Below are 18,343 nucleotides of genomic sequence, written 5' to 3'. Positions count from 1 at the left end.
ATGACTTATTATCCCCTATGATCTATCCTACATAGTCCAGACGCTTCTCAACGAATGATGAAGTGGGCATTAGAACTCGGTCAATACAACTTGGTTTACCGACCCCGCACAACGACAAAAGCTCAGGCCTTAGAAAACTTTATAGCAGAGTTCATTCCCGGCCTGGAAAATGTAACAACATAGCCTAAAGACACCATCAAGCATGCCTTGGCCAAACCAGCCCTTTTTTACAATGACTTTGGGCGCTTACATGTCAACAATTCATTCAACTATAAGGGATATAAAGCAGGCTTGGTTCTTATCACCCTAGACGGCTTAATACTCGAGCTTGGAACCACTATAAACTTCAAGGCATCAAACAATGAAGCAAAGTATAATGCCCTATTGGTAGGCCTCAATATAGAGCAAGATCTGGTAGTCAAGAAAGTCGCAATCCATTATGATTCTCAGCTCATCACTAGCCAGACTACCGAGGAATATGCAGCAAAGCATCCAAGGATGACATTATACCTCAATAAGGTATGAAAGCAGCTTGTGGCGTTTCAGACTTACATCATCACACAGGTACCATGGGCAGACAACACTCACGCAGAGACCCTGGCAGCCTTAGATTCCATTTTGGACTACCAGTTTAGATGCTCCATCTCATCAAGTATTTGAGAAAGCCGAGCATAGAAGAAGAACCGGTAGGCGAGGTGTTACAAGTTAATACAAACCTGAGCTGGTAAGATCTCATCATTGACTACCTAGTCAATGGAACACTCCCTATAGAAAGATAGGAAGCTAAGAAGTTCCAAATAAAGATAGCACACTACTGCATGTGGAATGGCATTCTTATCCAACTGAAGATCATTTTTAGTGCCACATCTCCGCTGCCTAGCATCTCCTGACGACTTGAAAGTTCTAAGCTTGATCCACAAAGAAGTTTACGGAAACCATCAAGGATGAAGATCTTTAGCACAAAAGGTCTTCAATGCCGGCTATTATTATCCCACCGTGAACCAAGACGCTAAGGAATTTGTTCAAAAGTGTGACAGCTGCCAATGCTTTAAGCCTATACTCGCATTGCCTGCCAGCGAGCTCCACCACAAACAAGCCCATGGCCATTTATGCAGCGGGTAATCGATGTGGTAGGGCCCATGTCGTCTGCTACTAGATGCAGAGGCATGATGATCATGGCTATTGACTACTTCACCAAATGGGTAGAAGCTGAGCCCATGACCACCACTACTCAAACAGACATAGAGTGCTTTATATGGAGGAACATCATCTGCTGAATCGATATCCCTCAATCTATCATCATAGACAATGGCCTGTAATTTGTAGGCAAAGATTTGGCGAATTTCTTCCACAAATATGGCATCAAGTAGCACATGTCTACGCCGAGGTATCATCAAGGCAATGGGCAGGTAGAGGCATCCAATAAGATAATCCTTGACTGCCTCAAGAAATCCTTATCAGATAAGAAGGCAAAGTGGCCAGGCATACTTCTTGGTGTTCTATAGATGTATCGCACAACCAAACGACGCGCAATCAATAAAACTCATTTCTCCTTGACATTTGATTCAAAATAAATCATCATTTTTAATGTCATCGTGCCGAGCATCAGCTCTCTACTGCCAAGCATTGAGTAGAACAGAAAGGAGATGGCCACAATTTAGATCTAGTAGGAGAGAAACGCGAGAAGGTTATTGCCCACATTACAGCTTACCAGCAATAGCTCATCTCCAGTTATAAAAATGGTAAAGATCTAGCAATTTCAGCCTGGAGATTTGGTCCTGAGAAGAGCCTTCATCACTGCCCAAAGACAAGGCTCCAAATAGATAAATCCTATTTGGGGAGGTCCGTACAAAATCAGCAGAGTAGGCGGTAAGGGTAGCTACACCTTCACCACCATGACCAACGAAAAGATCGACAAGCAGTGGAATGCCTACAACCTTTAGAAATACTACGCATGACCTCCCACTTCACCATGAGCCCTGCTTAGATGAAATAAAGCTCGAAGACTCAAGTAGCTCGACGAGCACTACCTCGCAAGCTGAGGGTTATCCAATTGTTATACAGTTTCTACCTTGCAGCTAAGTTTAATATCTTGCCTCTCATTTTTCAATGAAGATTTCCGAAGTTATTCATCACTTGGCTAAATTGCATATCAGCAACAATTGTATACTACTGCTCTCATTGAAGATCGAGCCCAATCAGGGACTTACTGAAGGAATTGCACCCCCTTGGGACCGACCATGGTCTTCCTTTGGAGAGGTGAACTACATACTCCAAATATCTAGACGTGGATGGGTCAGGCTTCCCTGGTGTACCTAAAGCATGATGGCCTGCAATATCCCTAGAATTAGCCACAATGGTCTTTTTCAAGGATTAACTAAACTGATGGATTTTAAGCCTTTGGCTTGATCCGTAGGGACCCAGGTTTTAAAGACAAAGGAGGCACATTGTACAGCTCACCCTTTGGATAGTTGCCCATGAAGATGAACTAAAGTTGAGCATCCTTGATGTAACTAGTTGCTGGCAACCCCGGCTAAGCATCTTGTATGTGACTAACTAGTGATCTTCATATTATGGAATAACATTCCTTTTATCCGTTAGAGGGACACCCTTTTGAGCATCTGTGATGTGACCAAATAGCATTAACAGCTGAGCATCCCTGGAGCATCTACGAGGATATGCAATTCTAGCTCCAATTGACGCACGGGATTCATGCAGTTAAGCATCGTTGATGTGACCAACTAGTGTAAGTAACTGAGCATCTTGTATGTGACCAACTTCCAATCTATACGTATCCCTAGAATCCTAAAGTCGTTGCCAATCCACCGAGCAGCCTACGATTTCTGGAAAACTGCCTACGGTACACCCTTCGAGCAGTTAGCCGCATAAACCTATACAAACGCACAATCTTGTGAAAGGTTAACATGTTAGCATGCATATACACTGCCTAGCGTAGAATAACCCCTTAGGTTCATACTGATTCCTAAAGTGATGTCCTAGTTTCTAAGCAGCCTATGAAATTGGTTAATAAAGTGCAAAACGTTCTTTCAAACCACTACCCACAAAATTCCATAAAACCATGCACTTTTGATGCAAAAGGGTAAAGAATTTCGTGTCCTAACAATCTTTAGTATGTTGTGATGCAAGCCACGCTGCTCAAAAGATTGGAGAAATGACAACCATCTAAACAACCTATGGTCAGGGGCAACAACGCGAGATAAAGATTAGCAGTTCAACGCCCTAGAAGATCAAAGTTAACAACCAAGCAATCATGCAGACTCATCGTTAACAGCTTTGCAAAGGTTCTAAGCCTAGATCGACAGTCACATATGTCATGCAAGCCTAATGATTAAAGATCTAGTAGACTATCGATACGAAACATGCAACTACGGAGGTCATTTGGCCCTACAAGTTAGAATTTTTGAAATATGCCCCAACCAAGTGAATATTTGCACCAGACAACCTGAAGTTAATGCCAAAAACAATGCAGATGGGCTTGACTGTTTTGTTCAAAGCAACCTCCTTAATTATTCATTTTACGGCTAAAGCTTAAAGGAAGGCAAAGAGACAAAGATGAAGTAAAACGAAGAAAAACATTTTATTAATTACTAGCAAATTGGTAAACTAGCACGAAGGCCAAGAAAGTTCAAGCAAAGGAAAAAAGCAAAGCAAGAAAGGAAAAGAAAGTAAATCCTAAAAGTCTATCTAAAAAAACTACTCCTTAGTAGCTTGGACATCTTCAGCAATCGCATTGCTCTCAATAACATCGACCTTCCGCACTTCATCTACCACTACCTTATTATGGCCAGCAGTGTCACCATCAACCCCTTCTTGGGCAACACCACCTTTGGTTGCAGCAGCCTGATCTTCAACCATAGTAGCATCCACCTTCTGCACTTCATCTACCACTGCCCTATTCTAGTCATACAAGCCCGTCTGCTTATTAAAAAGTAGCTTCTTTTCTCAACAACCAAACAAGCTTCTGCTACCATAGCTGCTGTTATCTCCTTAACAGCCTTGGTATAATCCTGCTCCGTATGTGTGTACTTAGCTGCCAGGGCCATAAATTTATGCATCATAGTGAGCAGGAAAGCCCTCCGTGAATAAGCCTCATGCCTCACAAAGAAGCTGGAGTCGACAACCTTGCTTACGTCATCAATGAACTTGGCACATGCTTCCGTGTCCTCAAGTAGATTGGGATTCAACAGGGCGTGGATCTCAAAAAAACTCCACTTAGGCTGTTCACGGCTGCTCATGCGAGCAGACGCTTCCTTCTCAACAGAAAGGGTAAGCCTTAATGTTTCTTTGGCAGTGGAATCACCATCCTCACTCTTCGTCGCTGCACGCTCCTCTAAAATCGGATTGGACTTAGACACTGAATGTTGTCTTAACCCAGGCACAGGGGGACATAATAGAACTCCTCCTCTGTGTAATCCTGCCAGTAACTGTTCTCACCACCCTCTGAGCAACAGGCTTCACAAGCTCAGATACAGCAACCTCTCTCTTCCCTTTGGAAGAAGTTAAGTCAATCATAAGCCTCCCAGCAATGGACAGACCCTCGCGGGCAACGAATGAAATCTTCAGCTTCTTCTTCATCGATGACTTTCGAGTAGGCGACGAAGATCTCTTTCTCCCACCTCCACTAGCAACAGGTCCACGGTAACGATCGGACGAGCAAAAGCCTCATCCTTGATCTTCCTGATCTCATCCTTTTAGGGGCATCCCACCTTTCTCCTTATGAAAATGACTCAACAGCAAGCGCCACTCTCGATATTTAACAGGGATCCCTAAAGCAATGTGTAAATTCTAAATAAACAGATGAGGACAAATCAGAAGGTAGCTCAACAAAAGGTATAAAGTGGCTTAGAGACTAAGAAGCCCACTTACCATCGATGAAAGCAGTAGGAACACGCAGGCCAGACGAAGAGTTGGATTCCTACTCTCCACTAATTTTTAGAGTCTTTCTAGCCCATTCATGATCCCATTTGCTTGAGTGGTTGAAGAGCCTATGGAAGGTCCTCAGCTGCCCAACACCATTAATGTGGCCTATGGCAAAGAAGTACCAAATCTCGTTGGCAATTAGGTCCAAGTCAATGAACCTACTCAAATTATAGAAACCCACCATCATGTGAACCATGTTCGAATAACACTGAGCATGAGCACACTTCATGAAGCAAATCACTTCCTAGAAGAATCGAGGCATAGGAAAGGTGAACCCCATCACGAAGTAGTAAGGGTGAAACTTGATAACTTTCTTAGACCCACATGCTTCATGGCTGCTACCCTTATTAGCCCGCTTCACGCGAACCTTAGACGGAATTGCAAGCTTGAACATCTCAAGAAAGTCGTTTAATTGCTCATCGAAACCTACCTTGACATGAGCAACCCTGAAGTAGCCTTGCTTACTTGCAAATCCGCCTTAGCGATACAACGACGGAATAAATTCATCTTCTTGTGGCTCAAAGAAGATGTTCGAAAAAAAATCCTACAATGGCGCAAGGAATTAAAATGCTGCTTAAAGACGAAATTGAAAAAATAAAAAATAAATAAAAAAGGAAAAAATTACATGGAGCAACGCACCAAGTCGCAACCCACCTAACTACCCCACAGACCCAGTGCACCATACCCTAGACACGGGCCCAGTATATCAGGCCCTATCTTCCTCTCAGCCTAATAAGCAGCATGTCACCTCCAGCCTCTCTCACAACTTAACGGCCTCACAATACAATCCAAGTAAGGGGGACGGCGCCCTTGCTCCTCCCTCTCTCTCCTACATCTTTCAACGTTGTACGGGCCTAAGCCCAACAACCCAAGACTGACGCCCTAGCACCAAGGTCCACGCGCACAAGCCCAAGCCCAGCGCTCTTGGCCCACGCCAGCCAATAGCCGCCAACCTTTAGCCTGTGCCAAGCTGAGCCACCTACAGCAACCTAGCTACCACTACAGCAGCCCCACGACTGCAATGATTTTTCCTACTCCTCAATCCACGTCAAGCCAAAATTCGAGCCCTGATGCTCCGAAAAATCAAGAAGAAAGAGAAAATTAAATTTTTCTTACCTTGGAGACGAAGAAAAGCAACATAACACAATTCTTTGAACGGACAAGCGAAGAAGATTGCTAGGGTAAAGGGAACAAATATCCTCTGGATTTTTTCTTTCTTATAGGAATTTTAATTTATCTCCAAGTTTATTTAATATCCTACTTATGGCAGGCTTAAATAGATTTTGGTGGTGATTAAAATCCCTTTCCTAGAAGAATTTAATTTCTAAGTCAAAGTGGGAATCTACATCAAATTGGGACACAAACTCCATGTCTACCCATGCAACTTTGGATTACTACACCTCCTACTCTTTCCTAGGAGCAGCCTAACAGGTGTAGGGGCATTTGTGGAGCCAAAAATTATTCCAAAAATCATGGAGCTAACACGTGGATTATTTCCCAAGAAGGATAAGACTGCCCCTATTGAATGAGCAGGAAGCATTCTCATTCACCACTCGCAGTTGAGGTAGAGCAGGCAGAGATCAACGACTACTCAAGGCACCCTTGCCCATAGAAAATGTCAAAGGTACTTATGATACAATAATTCCTTATTCTTATCAAAAATACATTATTAATGGGAGAAGACTTCTTTTAAGTAAGTAATCATAATTCCATCTATTTAAGATAGGAAATATTAGGTTCCCATCCCTATTTTTCCTACTCTATTGACTAAAACCTTATTCCTTTTCAAATTTTTATCAAGGTCCTTAGATTTGAATAAAAGTCATTAATTATTTCAATAATAAAACATTTTTTATTTCTAAATATATTCATATAGTATTAGAAACGTTACATTTGTCATATTTATATTCATGGCTAAATTTTTTATCATATATTTTTCTTTTTAGTTAGTACCCATTTTTAATTTGCAATTTTTTTTTAATTGTACCAATTTTCTTTTCAGTTTCAATTTGTACCCATATATTAATTCCTTTTTGCGCCCATTTTTTTTTAAACTCATATTTATATTTGTACCCATATTTTTTAATTTATTTGTACCTATTTTTAATTTTGCTAAATGTACCCATGCTAATTATATGTATTTATTTTATGATCTAAATATATCAATAGTTATTTTTTAAAATATGTTAATAATTATGCGGGTACATTATTTTTTTTGCTATAATTTTTGTGAAGAATAATATTACTCTAAAATTAATTTTTAAGTATTTATTATATTTAAAAATATTATTTGAATTTGTTTAAATTTCATAATTTGTGGGACATTAAATGCATAAATGCATGAGTTAAATCTTTTAAATTAGGTTAAGGACCTCGATCAAAATATTTAAACAGATAATATTTCAGTCTAACGATTAGGTTGATTAAGGACCGGAACCAAAATGACCCCTTAAGATATTTAATTAGTTACTCCAAGATATTTATTTACACAAATATCTTAGAATATTCGCACCTAAAATACCACCCTAGGGCTAGCTACCCATAAACCCTAGAGGGCTGGCCCACTTCCTCCTCTCCTATAAATACCCATTTTATCTCCAAAATTCTGGAGACTTTTGCTACTGACAAACTTCTAAACACATTCTTTTCATAATTCTAACTTTGGTTTCTTCAGCCAAAGCCCCCCATTCATCGTGGGCGTGTGAGACTTTTGGCCTTAATATTATGTATTATTTTGCAGATGCATTTTCGTCAAAGGAAGAGATGGTGAAAATTTATGTCTGCATTATCTCTATCTCTTTACATATTACCTTCACTTGATGACTGGAGCAACCTTGTTAAGGTCACACCTTGACATTTTACGTCATTTCAAAATCAACCCAGTTTTGTGCATTAAAATTAATTATAATACCAAATTTTATGTGGAGTGCCATTCATAATTTTATGCCTTGTAGAGCAAATCTTGGCAAGAGGAAAATTGTATATTTTGACGATTTTTGCTCGTTATGTGGAGTAGAATCTGACAAATTTATGCATGCAGTTTGGCGCTGTTCTTGGGCTCAAAAAGTGTGGGAAAAGCGAGGTTTTAAAAAGTTTTCACAGGGCTGCTGTTTGCTTCTTTTGGTCATTCCTTTAGTTAATTTCTCTCGCTTATGGAAAGTGAGATTATTTGTTTACATTTTTTTTGCCATTGGTGTTAGAGAACAATTCAAAAATAAATAAAAATAACAGAACTTAAAATTCTAAATCTTTATTAATGAAAACTACTTCCAATACATAATGAAATAACAAAAATAAATACTAAAATTAAATGGTACTAACTTACTGAATCACAGATAGAGGCTAGCACAAAAGATATGTACTTCGAACAGTATTTCTATCTCACTCTTGTGCTTGTGGTTCTACGACGTCTGCTCGACCAGGATACAAGTATCTAATTCTACAACCTGCACTAGATTATAGAACTTTGGCGAATTGCCGGAAAAAGATAATGTACGATGGAACTGAGTCTTTAGTTATATAGGTTATTTCATACGTTTTCAAATACCTTTTGAATGCATCTGCAACCACACAACTCTTTCCAAACAATGGTGTCTATTAATCAAAACGTTTTTTTTTAATTAATTTAATTCAAAAAATTAATTCAAAATTAAACTCTAATTAATTTTAACGGGCCCAAGGTCCTTGTCTTGATTAATTAATATTAATATTATAGTATAATCATCACAAGCCTAATCCACACAATTAGTGGCCCAAACGTCAATTCTCATTCCAAATGATCCAATACCTAATCACGAATAAAGGTGACTAACCTAATATGAGGACCTCTAGCGAACTTGAGTTCCCCGACCTGGGACTAAAGGAGCTCAAAACTCCAACAATTGGAACACTACAAACAAATCTTCTTTAAAATGAGGTAATTATTAACCAAGCCGCTTTCTTGGCGAAGGAGGTTGAGTGTCTTCAACCATTTGAGCTCGTATCAATCGGGGAAGCAAAATAGTGAAGTGGTCTCCTTCTCCAATTGGTAAGTATAAACTCAATGCAGATGCCTCTTCATACTTGATACAGAAGACGTGGGATTGGCGCAGTCGTTCGTAATGACCCTTTCTCTAGGCATCGCCATCCCACCGAAGCATGCCGAAATAATAATGGCAGTTCATCATGGGTTGTGCTCCGGAGTGCCCAAAAAAGTCTCTTACTTGTATAATGGCAGAATCATATTCAAAAGAAGTAAGGCTTGGTTGGAAACTTTTTCAAAATGACTGAAAACGTTTTTAGGAAAAATATTTTTGTGTTCCAAAAGCACTAGTTATGTACGCTTCTAGTGATTATCCAGGATTCACTTGTATTTTTACTAAAGATTAAAAATTATTACTAAAGCGTTTTCAACCATTTTAAAAGCATTTTCAAATAAGTTCGTAATCAATGAGGTGAATTATGAAGAAGTGGAGTCGTTGACATCATACGGGCATCTCATTCATAATGTTAAGGAGATTGTTCATGAGTTTAACAAAGGTCTCTGTTTCATTTGTTTCTAGAAGTTGTAAGCAAGTTGCTCACCGATCTAGCCAAGTTTGCCTTAATCTGCAAGGTCATCTTCAATCGAAGGGTTTATGTTTAGCCTTCATTTTGATTATTTTTAAATGAATAGTATCAGGCTATATTTATGTATCATCTCCAATCAAAGGGTTTATGTTTAAACCCCATTCTGATTATAATTCTAATTATTGAAGAGGGCTATATTTTAGCCCCATCAATAATTTATTATTTTAAGTTTGTTCTTTAATTTATTAGTTAACTAAATAAAATAAGGTTTTCGGAAATATTTTGAGTGCCACTTGAAGATGTGCCCATTTGAAAATTATTGAAAAAAATTAAAGGAAATATTATTGGGAGATGTAAGAGAGGGGTGTGTATGAAAAGAGTGTTTGAGGAGAATAGAATGTGAAAAATTGAAATAAAATGAGATAAGATAGTATAGAATGGTGAAAAGGATGTGAGAAATGGTGTAGAAATGTCTTAGGTATTTATAGCAAAAAAATTAGAATTTTTAAATTTTTTTCCTAAATTTCATCCTAAAAAAATAAATAAATAAAATCTAATTAGTCCCAACTGAATGGGCTAGCAAGCTGGCTAAAGATGGCCAACCCGCAAGCCATATGGCTAGATTTTGGCCCCGTGGGTTTCAATGTTTTTTAGCCCAGATCTCCATTGGAGATGGATTTTGTGTCAAAAAAGACTATTATTTGGCCTATAGCCCTATGGCAGACCTGGTTGGAGATGGCCTAATCATGTTAGTATTTGGGTTGAAGAAACCAATCATCGGGAAAGATGTTGATGCATCTCCTTAGCCCTTTTATTGAATTCCTTGTTCCAAAAGAAAAAATAATAATAATTACATATAATACCATTATTCCCCTCTCGGGGCCACTGGATCTAGGATTCAAAGGAGAGTTCTAGTGTTAAAGGTCTAGGTTTTTAATAAAAGAGCACGAAGCGCACAAAAAATTTCAGTTTTCACTGAGACATTTCGTCGAACACACGGTAAACTCGTTGCTGTCAACCGAACAATATTGCGCATATGTCAACAGATTTCAACATATGATGAAGAAATATGATGAGTGTATCAAGAGAATTTTTCGACCGCTCTCAACCCAACTTGTCGAGTGCTACAGCTTGCCAAGATATGCCTAATAGGCATTGCGCACAAAAGGGCCCATATCAGACATTCGAAGGGTCTTTAGAAGACTTTCACATGTATATTTCCCAATGTTCATCCGCCACTGCTTAGGGCCCTTGGGAAATGAGTTCATTCCCCACCTTGCAAATAACGTATCTTAACTGTACAAATTTCATAATTGGACTGTTTAATTTATTAATCTTCATTTGAAGATCAAAGACTATAAAAATAAAATTAAAAAAAATATAAAAAAAAATCATCAAAGATCATTTAGTCGTTCAAATGAATACAACAAATTCACTATGTAGGTACTAAGTAATATATTCATGATGATTGTCCATTTATATAAATACATTTGAATAATTAAATGGTGTCCCATTCGAATGATTTTTATTTAGGATTGCGCTCCTTGTTGTTCGAATCTTAACCGCGCTTCAAATCAAGATTAATAAATTGAACGATTTCAATCATTAATCATATTCGATCAAGATACATTATTCGCAAATGAAAAATATGTGCATCCTCTCATTGAGGAATACAAGTATTATCCATACAAATACAAAATAAAACTAAAATACCTAATAAATATGCACATATGTGTAACGCATTGCATTGCCAAGCCTAAACTTGAGTTATGAACCCTCGTAATGTTTTTCCCTCTTTTCAAAAAATAAATTAAATTAAAAAAAAAAAACCTTTGTAATATTTTCAATTTTTTTTAACACGATATAGTGACGTAGGGGATTTAGCTACATGTATTGTAGCCAGTCTCATATATTTATACTATAATGTAAGGGATTTAAGTTAAACCACACGATTAGTCTATCCTAACAAATGAATATTAAAATTGTTATTTATGAGATTTGAACTTAAAATCCTTCGCTTACAACTCGAAAAAAAAATAAAACTAAACCGTAAAATTTAATATCCTCTGCTTAACTTTGGCAAAGATGATCTCTTCTGCAAGGTTCAATATTTTGTCCGTGTGCTTGCATTTTCTGATAGTTGGGTGTGTTTTGGAATTAGGATTTTAGTTTGTTATATAATCTTCGGCTCAAATTGTGTGATCAGTTTTCTTCCTTTAAAATTTTGGAATCAGTTTAATTCTCTTCGAATATGTATTTCTTTATGCAACATAGATACCTTTTTTATTTCTTTATGCAACATAGATACCTTTTAGTTTGTCGATGACGCATTTTGAATGCTTATTAGTTATTCACTAAAGGTGGTTTTATAGGAACCGCTTAGGAAGAGAAGAAGTTTCAATCTTACAGCAACGTGTGGCCACAAATTTTTAGTTTTTTTTTTTTTTTTGGGGGGGGTAGATGGATGGGGGTTTAAATTAAGTCACGATTAGTTTGTTTTAAAATGAATTTTGAACTTGTTATTCATAAATATTTGAACTTAATGCATCTCGCTTACAATTGGCAGAAAAATAACACTAGATCGTAAAATTAAGTGACGTATAATATCATCCGCTTAACTTTGGCAAAGATAAATGGGACATGTGAGAGGTAGGAACAGAAAAATTGTGGTCCTGAATCATATGCTGGCAACTTGGCATAAAGATTGAGAAAAAAGAATCACGAGAAAAAGTGGGTATCAGCTATCGTGCATTTTCATGAAATACAACCGAAACCAAATTCTGCCTCACCAAGACTGAAATTGATAGTGTTGAATAAAGTTGGAGTTTTAACATAAAACTTCACTAAGTGGGTACCATAAATCAGGTGACGTGAATCACTTGTGGTTGTTAGACTTCACACATGGGACAACATGTTCTGATATCATAAAGAAAATTGGATTCTGTTAAATAAGTACATGCAAAGTCCCTCGTTTCTCCTATGTCAGAATCCTACTCTCAACAAGTGTCCATGACAGCTTTCTCTTATTGAAATGGACTGTGGAGTATTCAATGATGGATCAGGATCCTCTCCTGAGCTAAGGATGAGGATCCTCCTGACCAAGGAGTATGGACTGTTGAATTTTCATCCAACGGCTACAAATAGGAGGATCTCTTTAATGTTATAATAACTATAACCATTGGATTTTTATCCAACGATCCACACTTCTTGATCAGGAGGATCCTCATCCTTAGCTCAGGAGAGAGGATCCTGATCATTCAAAGATGACCCTTCAGCCACCAAACAACCATTAACCACATAGAATGGCTAAAGAAAAAGACTTTTGAGATAGCGACAATATTGAAATAGATCTTTTTGGGGACCAACAAGTACGAGCAAAAGAGAAGACCCACGTATTTCTAGACCACCGCCCCCTTTTCGCCTCGTGAGTTATTGAACAAATTTGTGGACCAAAATACAAATCTGCGTGTACACTGCATATAATTTGATTTTTGGTAACTTAAAGAGTGCAGAATTAGGCACATAACAACTAATGTCCAATAATATTATAAAAAAAATTACTTCCATTACAAGAGCGAGTTGATTGCTTCTGAACGAGGAAGACGCAACTGCATTACATATTGGGACCTTCAGGAAACAGAAAAGGAAATAAACAGATCAAATAACACAAAGAAACCGACTACTCACACAATCTGCAAATATTACATTAACAAAGGAAACAGAGAGGGATTGGGATTGGATTGGTTTCTTCGACTTCTTAATTTGCTTCACTTCACTTGTATTCCAATATCATGTTGTTCTCGGGAGCCAGACCAACACAAGCCCTCAGTATGTTCTCCAGCATTGCCCTCTGCTTTGACAGTGCATTCACCACGGGTGTACCTGGCGGAACCTGTTTTCCCAACACCATCACAAATCAGTATTTCACCGCAGTTACACATGTAAACCAAATTACCCGATGACGGCGAGAAAATCATTCATTTCAGAAAGACAGGAAACAAACAACTAATATTTGACTTACAAGAGGAGCCTTGCTGAGGTAACTGAGAATTGTAGCTACAGGGTGGAAAGAGTGGAACTTGGCCTGCAAGCACACCAATATAGTGATATTAACTAATGTCACATTTACATTTCCACATCACACCTTGTAATTATATTAGTTAATGTCAGTCACAAGGCAGTTAACTAAGCATACCTCTGCTTCGGATTTGAGCTGGATACGGGTGCTGAGTTCGGCGAGGAGAACCAAATCGAGGATGATAGGAGCAGCCAAGAGGGAATCCTCACAGGTGTTGTGCAACACAATGGTATTTTGCCCACCCATGAAAATCTCAGAGGTGTACTCATCTAAAGCTCTCTTGCTGTCCCCAACATATGGGACATACTTGATCACCACAACATGGTCAGGGTGCTCACCTGGCCCGTAAAGTATGCCATTGCTGGACACCATGTCATCCACAACATTGCTCTTTGAAATCTCCTTGGACCGGAAGGTCTGCGGTGCAGAAAGATTCATGCCGTCATTGTTTCCAAGATGGTTGTAGCTCACAATGGCTGTTGGCTTGATTCCAGCCCCAACAAGGAAATCAACCAATACAGACTTCATTTTGGTCTGACCACTCTTGAAGTCATCCCCACCAATCAAACTGTTTCTCCTAATTGCCAAATCAATCAGCCCTGCCAAATTTCCAACACTCATTCAAATTTCCACTACACACTTTGCGACTAAAATTTTCGAAATTACATAATAAAAAAAAAAAAAAAAAAAAAAAAAAAAAAGGGGTTAGTGTTTTGTTAGCTAAGGGAGAGGGTAGGGTACCTGGGACAAAAGTGTTTTGTGGGCTTCCATTGATGAAAGGAATATTTTCAAGAACACAAGCTATGGCATACAATGTGGAAGGAGATATCTCAGCTTCATTCTTGTCCACTGAACCCAACAGGTTCTCGACAGTGTCGTTTAGCCCCACAACAACATTACTATACCTCTCAGTGTTGGCAGTCCACAACACAACCACCCTGTCCACCTTGTTCCTCTCCTTGAATTCTCTGTTTAATTAAATTAGCACACGATCAAAGCATTATTTGAGCACCAAATTAAGTTTCTTTCCTCGAAGGGACATACATTTCACGGTTAATTCTTAGGCTAGTAATTAATTAACTGATTACAACATTAGTATTGTTACCTAATGTCTTTGATGACTTGTTGGAGTTGGTCCTTCTTGGTGCCCTTGATGACGTTGTTGGCACGAGCACCTTGGTTGGCAGCGATGAAATCGGGGTCGTAGATTCCAGGGAGTGGGAGCATAGACTCCATGTATGGCCTCAGTTGCTTTTGCAGATCAATGTCAAGGACCTTTGCCCTCGCCATTGCATCTGCTAAGTTCATGTCACTAATGTCCCAACCCCCAAACACTATGTCATCTGGGTTCACCTGAATTACCAAATCTCAATTAATTAACACTAATATCTAATAGACCATCAATTAATAATAACTAGAAAATTAAATATATAAAAAATAATAAAAAATTACCATAGGGAGGAGGCTCTTGAATGGGGCATAAATCTCCTCTCCATTGAAAGACCCAACACGGATGGATGAGGCTTGGGTCAGTGAGCCAAAGTAATTGGCTTGCTGCACCTTGTCCTTGGTTGCCCAGGAGATTCCTCTGAAATTTTACAAAAACCATATCTTACAATTAATTAAAAATTCATGTAAAACCAAATTCGTCATCTGAGGAATCCAATTTTAAAAGCACACAAAATTTAAACAACATATCGTAAATATTAGAGCTTCCATTTTATCATCAAAAGAAAAGGGTTTCTAAATGCAGAAAGAAAACGAAGAAATTGAAATAACTACTCACTCTCTGTTTGCAATCACACCAGCAGTGAGGGTTGAGCCGTTGTTTCCACCCCACCCCACAAGCATTACCCTGGACACCAAAAATTAACAAAGGCAAATTAATGGATGAAAAATTCAAAATTCAAAATTTTAAGACTAACCCAGAAAAAATATGAAAGAAACAATCACAACCCAGAAATTAATTAAATTCTTTTTTTTTTTAATTTTTAAGGGAAAAAAATGAAGGTGTGGAATAAATGGTGCCAAACCCTAGTTTGGGGACATGGACATCGGTCTTGAATTCGTATTTGATAGTTTTGGGCTTCACAATCCACTGATACGTTCCATTTCTGTTCTCATGGACAAGCTCAGTGGTCTCGTAGTTGTACACCGAATGAATCTCATTCTCTGTGTACGCTACGTTTGGGGACTCTACCTTGAAGCTATCGATGAACATCTTCTCTGTTTTTTCCTCTTCTCCTCCTAGGAAATTAAATTTTCTATGGAACCAAACAAAATTGGAGAGGAGAGGAAGATGAGGGTGTAACACTATTCTGAAATCTGAAACCTAAGGCTTGCGCTATGTTGTCGACTTGCTCCAGTGCATTGTATTTATAGAGTGGATGTGACACTGCAGGTACACGTGGCTCGGCGGAGTGGCCTCGAGTGCCCCTATGATTGGTAGAGAATATCCACGTGCTGTCAAAATGTCTACAACAGCTATAACAATAAAAATTAACATAATTTGTGTTTTTCAACAAAAATACCAGTTCTTATGTGATACAACCTGGATTCACAGCAAAGACCGAGTTGACAGTATTTCAAATTCATTAATAATTGTTTTTGATCATTTTTTTAATATATTACAATTTTGATATGTAAATAACGTAATAAATAATCGTTAGAGAATAAAATTTTAAAAAATATTAAAGTACCACATACGTTTTTAAATTAAATTTGACATTTCATTTGAAGTAAAAAAGTGTGACATCCCACATCGCTCAGAGGGTAATCCTTAAATGTATATTCTCATCCCTACCTAGCACGAGGCCTTTTGGGAGCTCACTGGCTTCGGGTTCCATGGGAACTCCAAAGTTAAGCGAGTAGCGCGCGAGAGCATTCCCAGGATGGGTGACCCATCGGGAAGTTCTCGTGTGAGTTCCCAAAAACAAAACCGTGAGGGCGTGGTCGGGGCCCAAAGCGGACAATATCGTGCTACGGTAGTGGAGTCGGGCCCGGGAAGTGATTCCCCCTAGGCCGGGATGTGACAATTTGGTATTAGAGCCTAACCCTGGTCGCGTGTGTGCCGACGAGGACGTCGGGCCCCTAAGGGGGGTGGATTGTGACATCCCACATCGCCCAAGGGAGTATTCCTTAAATGTATATTCTCATCCCTACCTAGAACGAGGCCTTTTGGGAGCTCACTGGCTTCGGGTTCTGTAGGAACTCCGAAGTTAAGCGAGAAGAGGGCTAGAGCAATCCCATGATGGGTGACCCACTGGGAAGTTGCTCATGAGTTCCCAAAAACAAAACCGTGAAGGAATGGTAAGCCCAAAGCGGATAATATCGTGCTATGGTGGTGGAGTCGGGCCCGGGAAGTGGTCTGCCCCGGGGCGGGATGTGACGATTTGGTATCAGAGCCTAACCCTGGTCGCGTGTGTGCCGACAAGGACGTCGGGCCCCTAAGGGGGGTGGATTTTGACATCCCACATCGCCCAGGGGTGATCCTTAAATGTATATTCTCATCCCTACCTAGCACGAGGCCTTTTGGGAGCTCACTGGCTTCGGGTTCCATGGGAACTCCGAAGTTAAGCGAGTAGCGCGCGAGAGCATTCCCAGGATGGGTGACCCATCGGGAAGTTCTCGTGTGAGTTCCCAAAAACAAAACCGTGAGAGCGTGGTCGGGGCCCAAAGCGGACAATATCGTGTTACGGTAGTGGATCGGGCCCGGGAAGTGGTGCCCCCCGGATCAGGATATGACAAAAAGTCTAGCCAAGCAAAATCCAAAAAACTCAATATAAGAAAAAGGTGAAAATGAAAAATAAACAAATAAAAAAGAAAGAAAATGTCCACTAATACACTAAGGTTTCCAAAAAAAAAAAATACTCAAAAGTTATTTTGCACAATGACACATTTACACCAAGAGGTCAAGAAGAATAAACACAATGACACATTTACATTAAGATGTCTTCTCTCAATCCACGAAATTTAAATTTTAGACATCTTACTTAAAGAGATATATTACTACTATGATCAACTCCAACTCTTGAAGTAAAAGTCAAATTTTGGTTCTAAACCTCCTCTAACTTGCTCCAACCAGTGGGTCAAATATGATTTTTAACACAAAAACTCATTTTTGGGAAAATTTAGTCTAGTGGATTGGTGTCACATCCCGGCCCGGGTGGGACCACTTCCCAGGCCCGCTCCACCACCGTATCGTGTCCGCTTTGGGCTTACCATTCCCTCACGGTTTTGTTTTTGGGAACTCACGAGCAACTTTCCAGTGGGTCACCCATCATGGGATTGCTCTAGCCCCCTTCTTGCTTAACTTCGGAGTTCCTACAGAACTCGAAACCAGTGAGCTCTCAAAAGGCCTCGTGCTAGGTAGGGATGGGAATATACATTTAAGGATCACTCCCCTGGGCGATGTGGGATGTCACAATCCACCCCCCTTAGGGCCCCGACGTCCTCGTCGGCACACACGCGACCAGGGTTAGGCTCTGATACCAATTTGTCACATCCCCGCCCGAGGCGGATCACTTCCAAAGGCCCGCTCCACCACCGTAGCACGATATTGTCCGCTTTGGGCTTACCATTCCCTCACGGTTTTGTTTTTGGGAACTCACGAGCAACTTCCCAGTGGGTCACCCATCATGGGAATGCTCTAGCCCCCTTCTCGCTTAACTTCGAAGTTCCAATGGAACCCGAAGCCAGTGAGCTCCCAAAAGGCCTCGTGCTAGGTAGGAATGAGAATATACATTTAAGGATCACTTCCATGGGCGATGTGGGATG

General features: G+C 39.5%; 1 protein-coding gene across 1 annotated transcript; it reads right to left on the bottom strand.

Annotated features, from left to right (window-relative positions):
- Nucleotides 1–13,012: 13,012 nt before the first annotated feature.
- On the bottom strand, nucleotides 13,013–15,923 carry LOC103939073 (inositol-3-phosphate synthase). Its single transcript, XM_009349131.3, has 8 exons — nucleotides 15,601–15,923; nucleotides 15,354–15,422; nucleotides 15,020–15,155; nucleotides 14,673–14,920; nucleotides 14,309–14,535; nucleotides 13,685–14,166; nucleotides 13,511–13,573; nucleotides 13,013–13,381 (listed from the first exon to the last, which is right to left on the bottom strand). Exons 1-8 carry the CDS (start codon nucleotides 15,786–15,788, stop codon nucleotides 13,262–13,264), a joined length of 1,533 nt encoding a protein of 510 aa, XP_009347406.2. The 5' UTR covers nucleotides 15,789–15,923; the 3' UTR covers nucleotides 13,013–13,261.
- Nucleotides 15,924–18,343: the final 2,420 nt, after the last annotated feature.

The sequence above is a fragment of a genome, unplaced genomic scaffold (assembly GCF_019419815.1).
Source record: "Pyrus x bretschneideri cultivar Hongxiangsu unplaced genomic scaffold, Pyrus_bretschneideri_v1 Contig56, whole genome shotgun sequence".
NCBI classification, from domain to species: Eukaryota; Viridiplantae; Streptophyta; class Magnoliopsida; order Rosales; family Rosaceae; genus Pyrus; species Pyrus x bretschneideri.
This window is presented reverse-complemented; position numbering and strand designations above follow the sequence as displayed.

What these genes read in the sequence shown, in the direction of transcription:
- LOC103939073 (XM_009349131.3), bottom strand. Translation starts at nt 15,788, where the DNA reads ATGTTCATCGATAGCTTCAAGGTAGAGTCCCCAAACGTAGCGTACACA. An exon ending in ACAAAACACTTTTGTCCCAG is followed by an intron (nt 14,167 to 14,308) that starts GTACCCTACCCT and finishes GAAATTTGGCAG; the next exon opens with GGCTGATTGATTTGGCAATT. An exon ending in ACCTCAGCAAGGCTCCTCTT is followed by an intron (nt 13,382 to 13,510) that starts GTAAGTCAAATA and finishes TTGGGAAAACAG; the next exon opens with GTTCCGCCAGGTACACCCGT.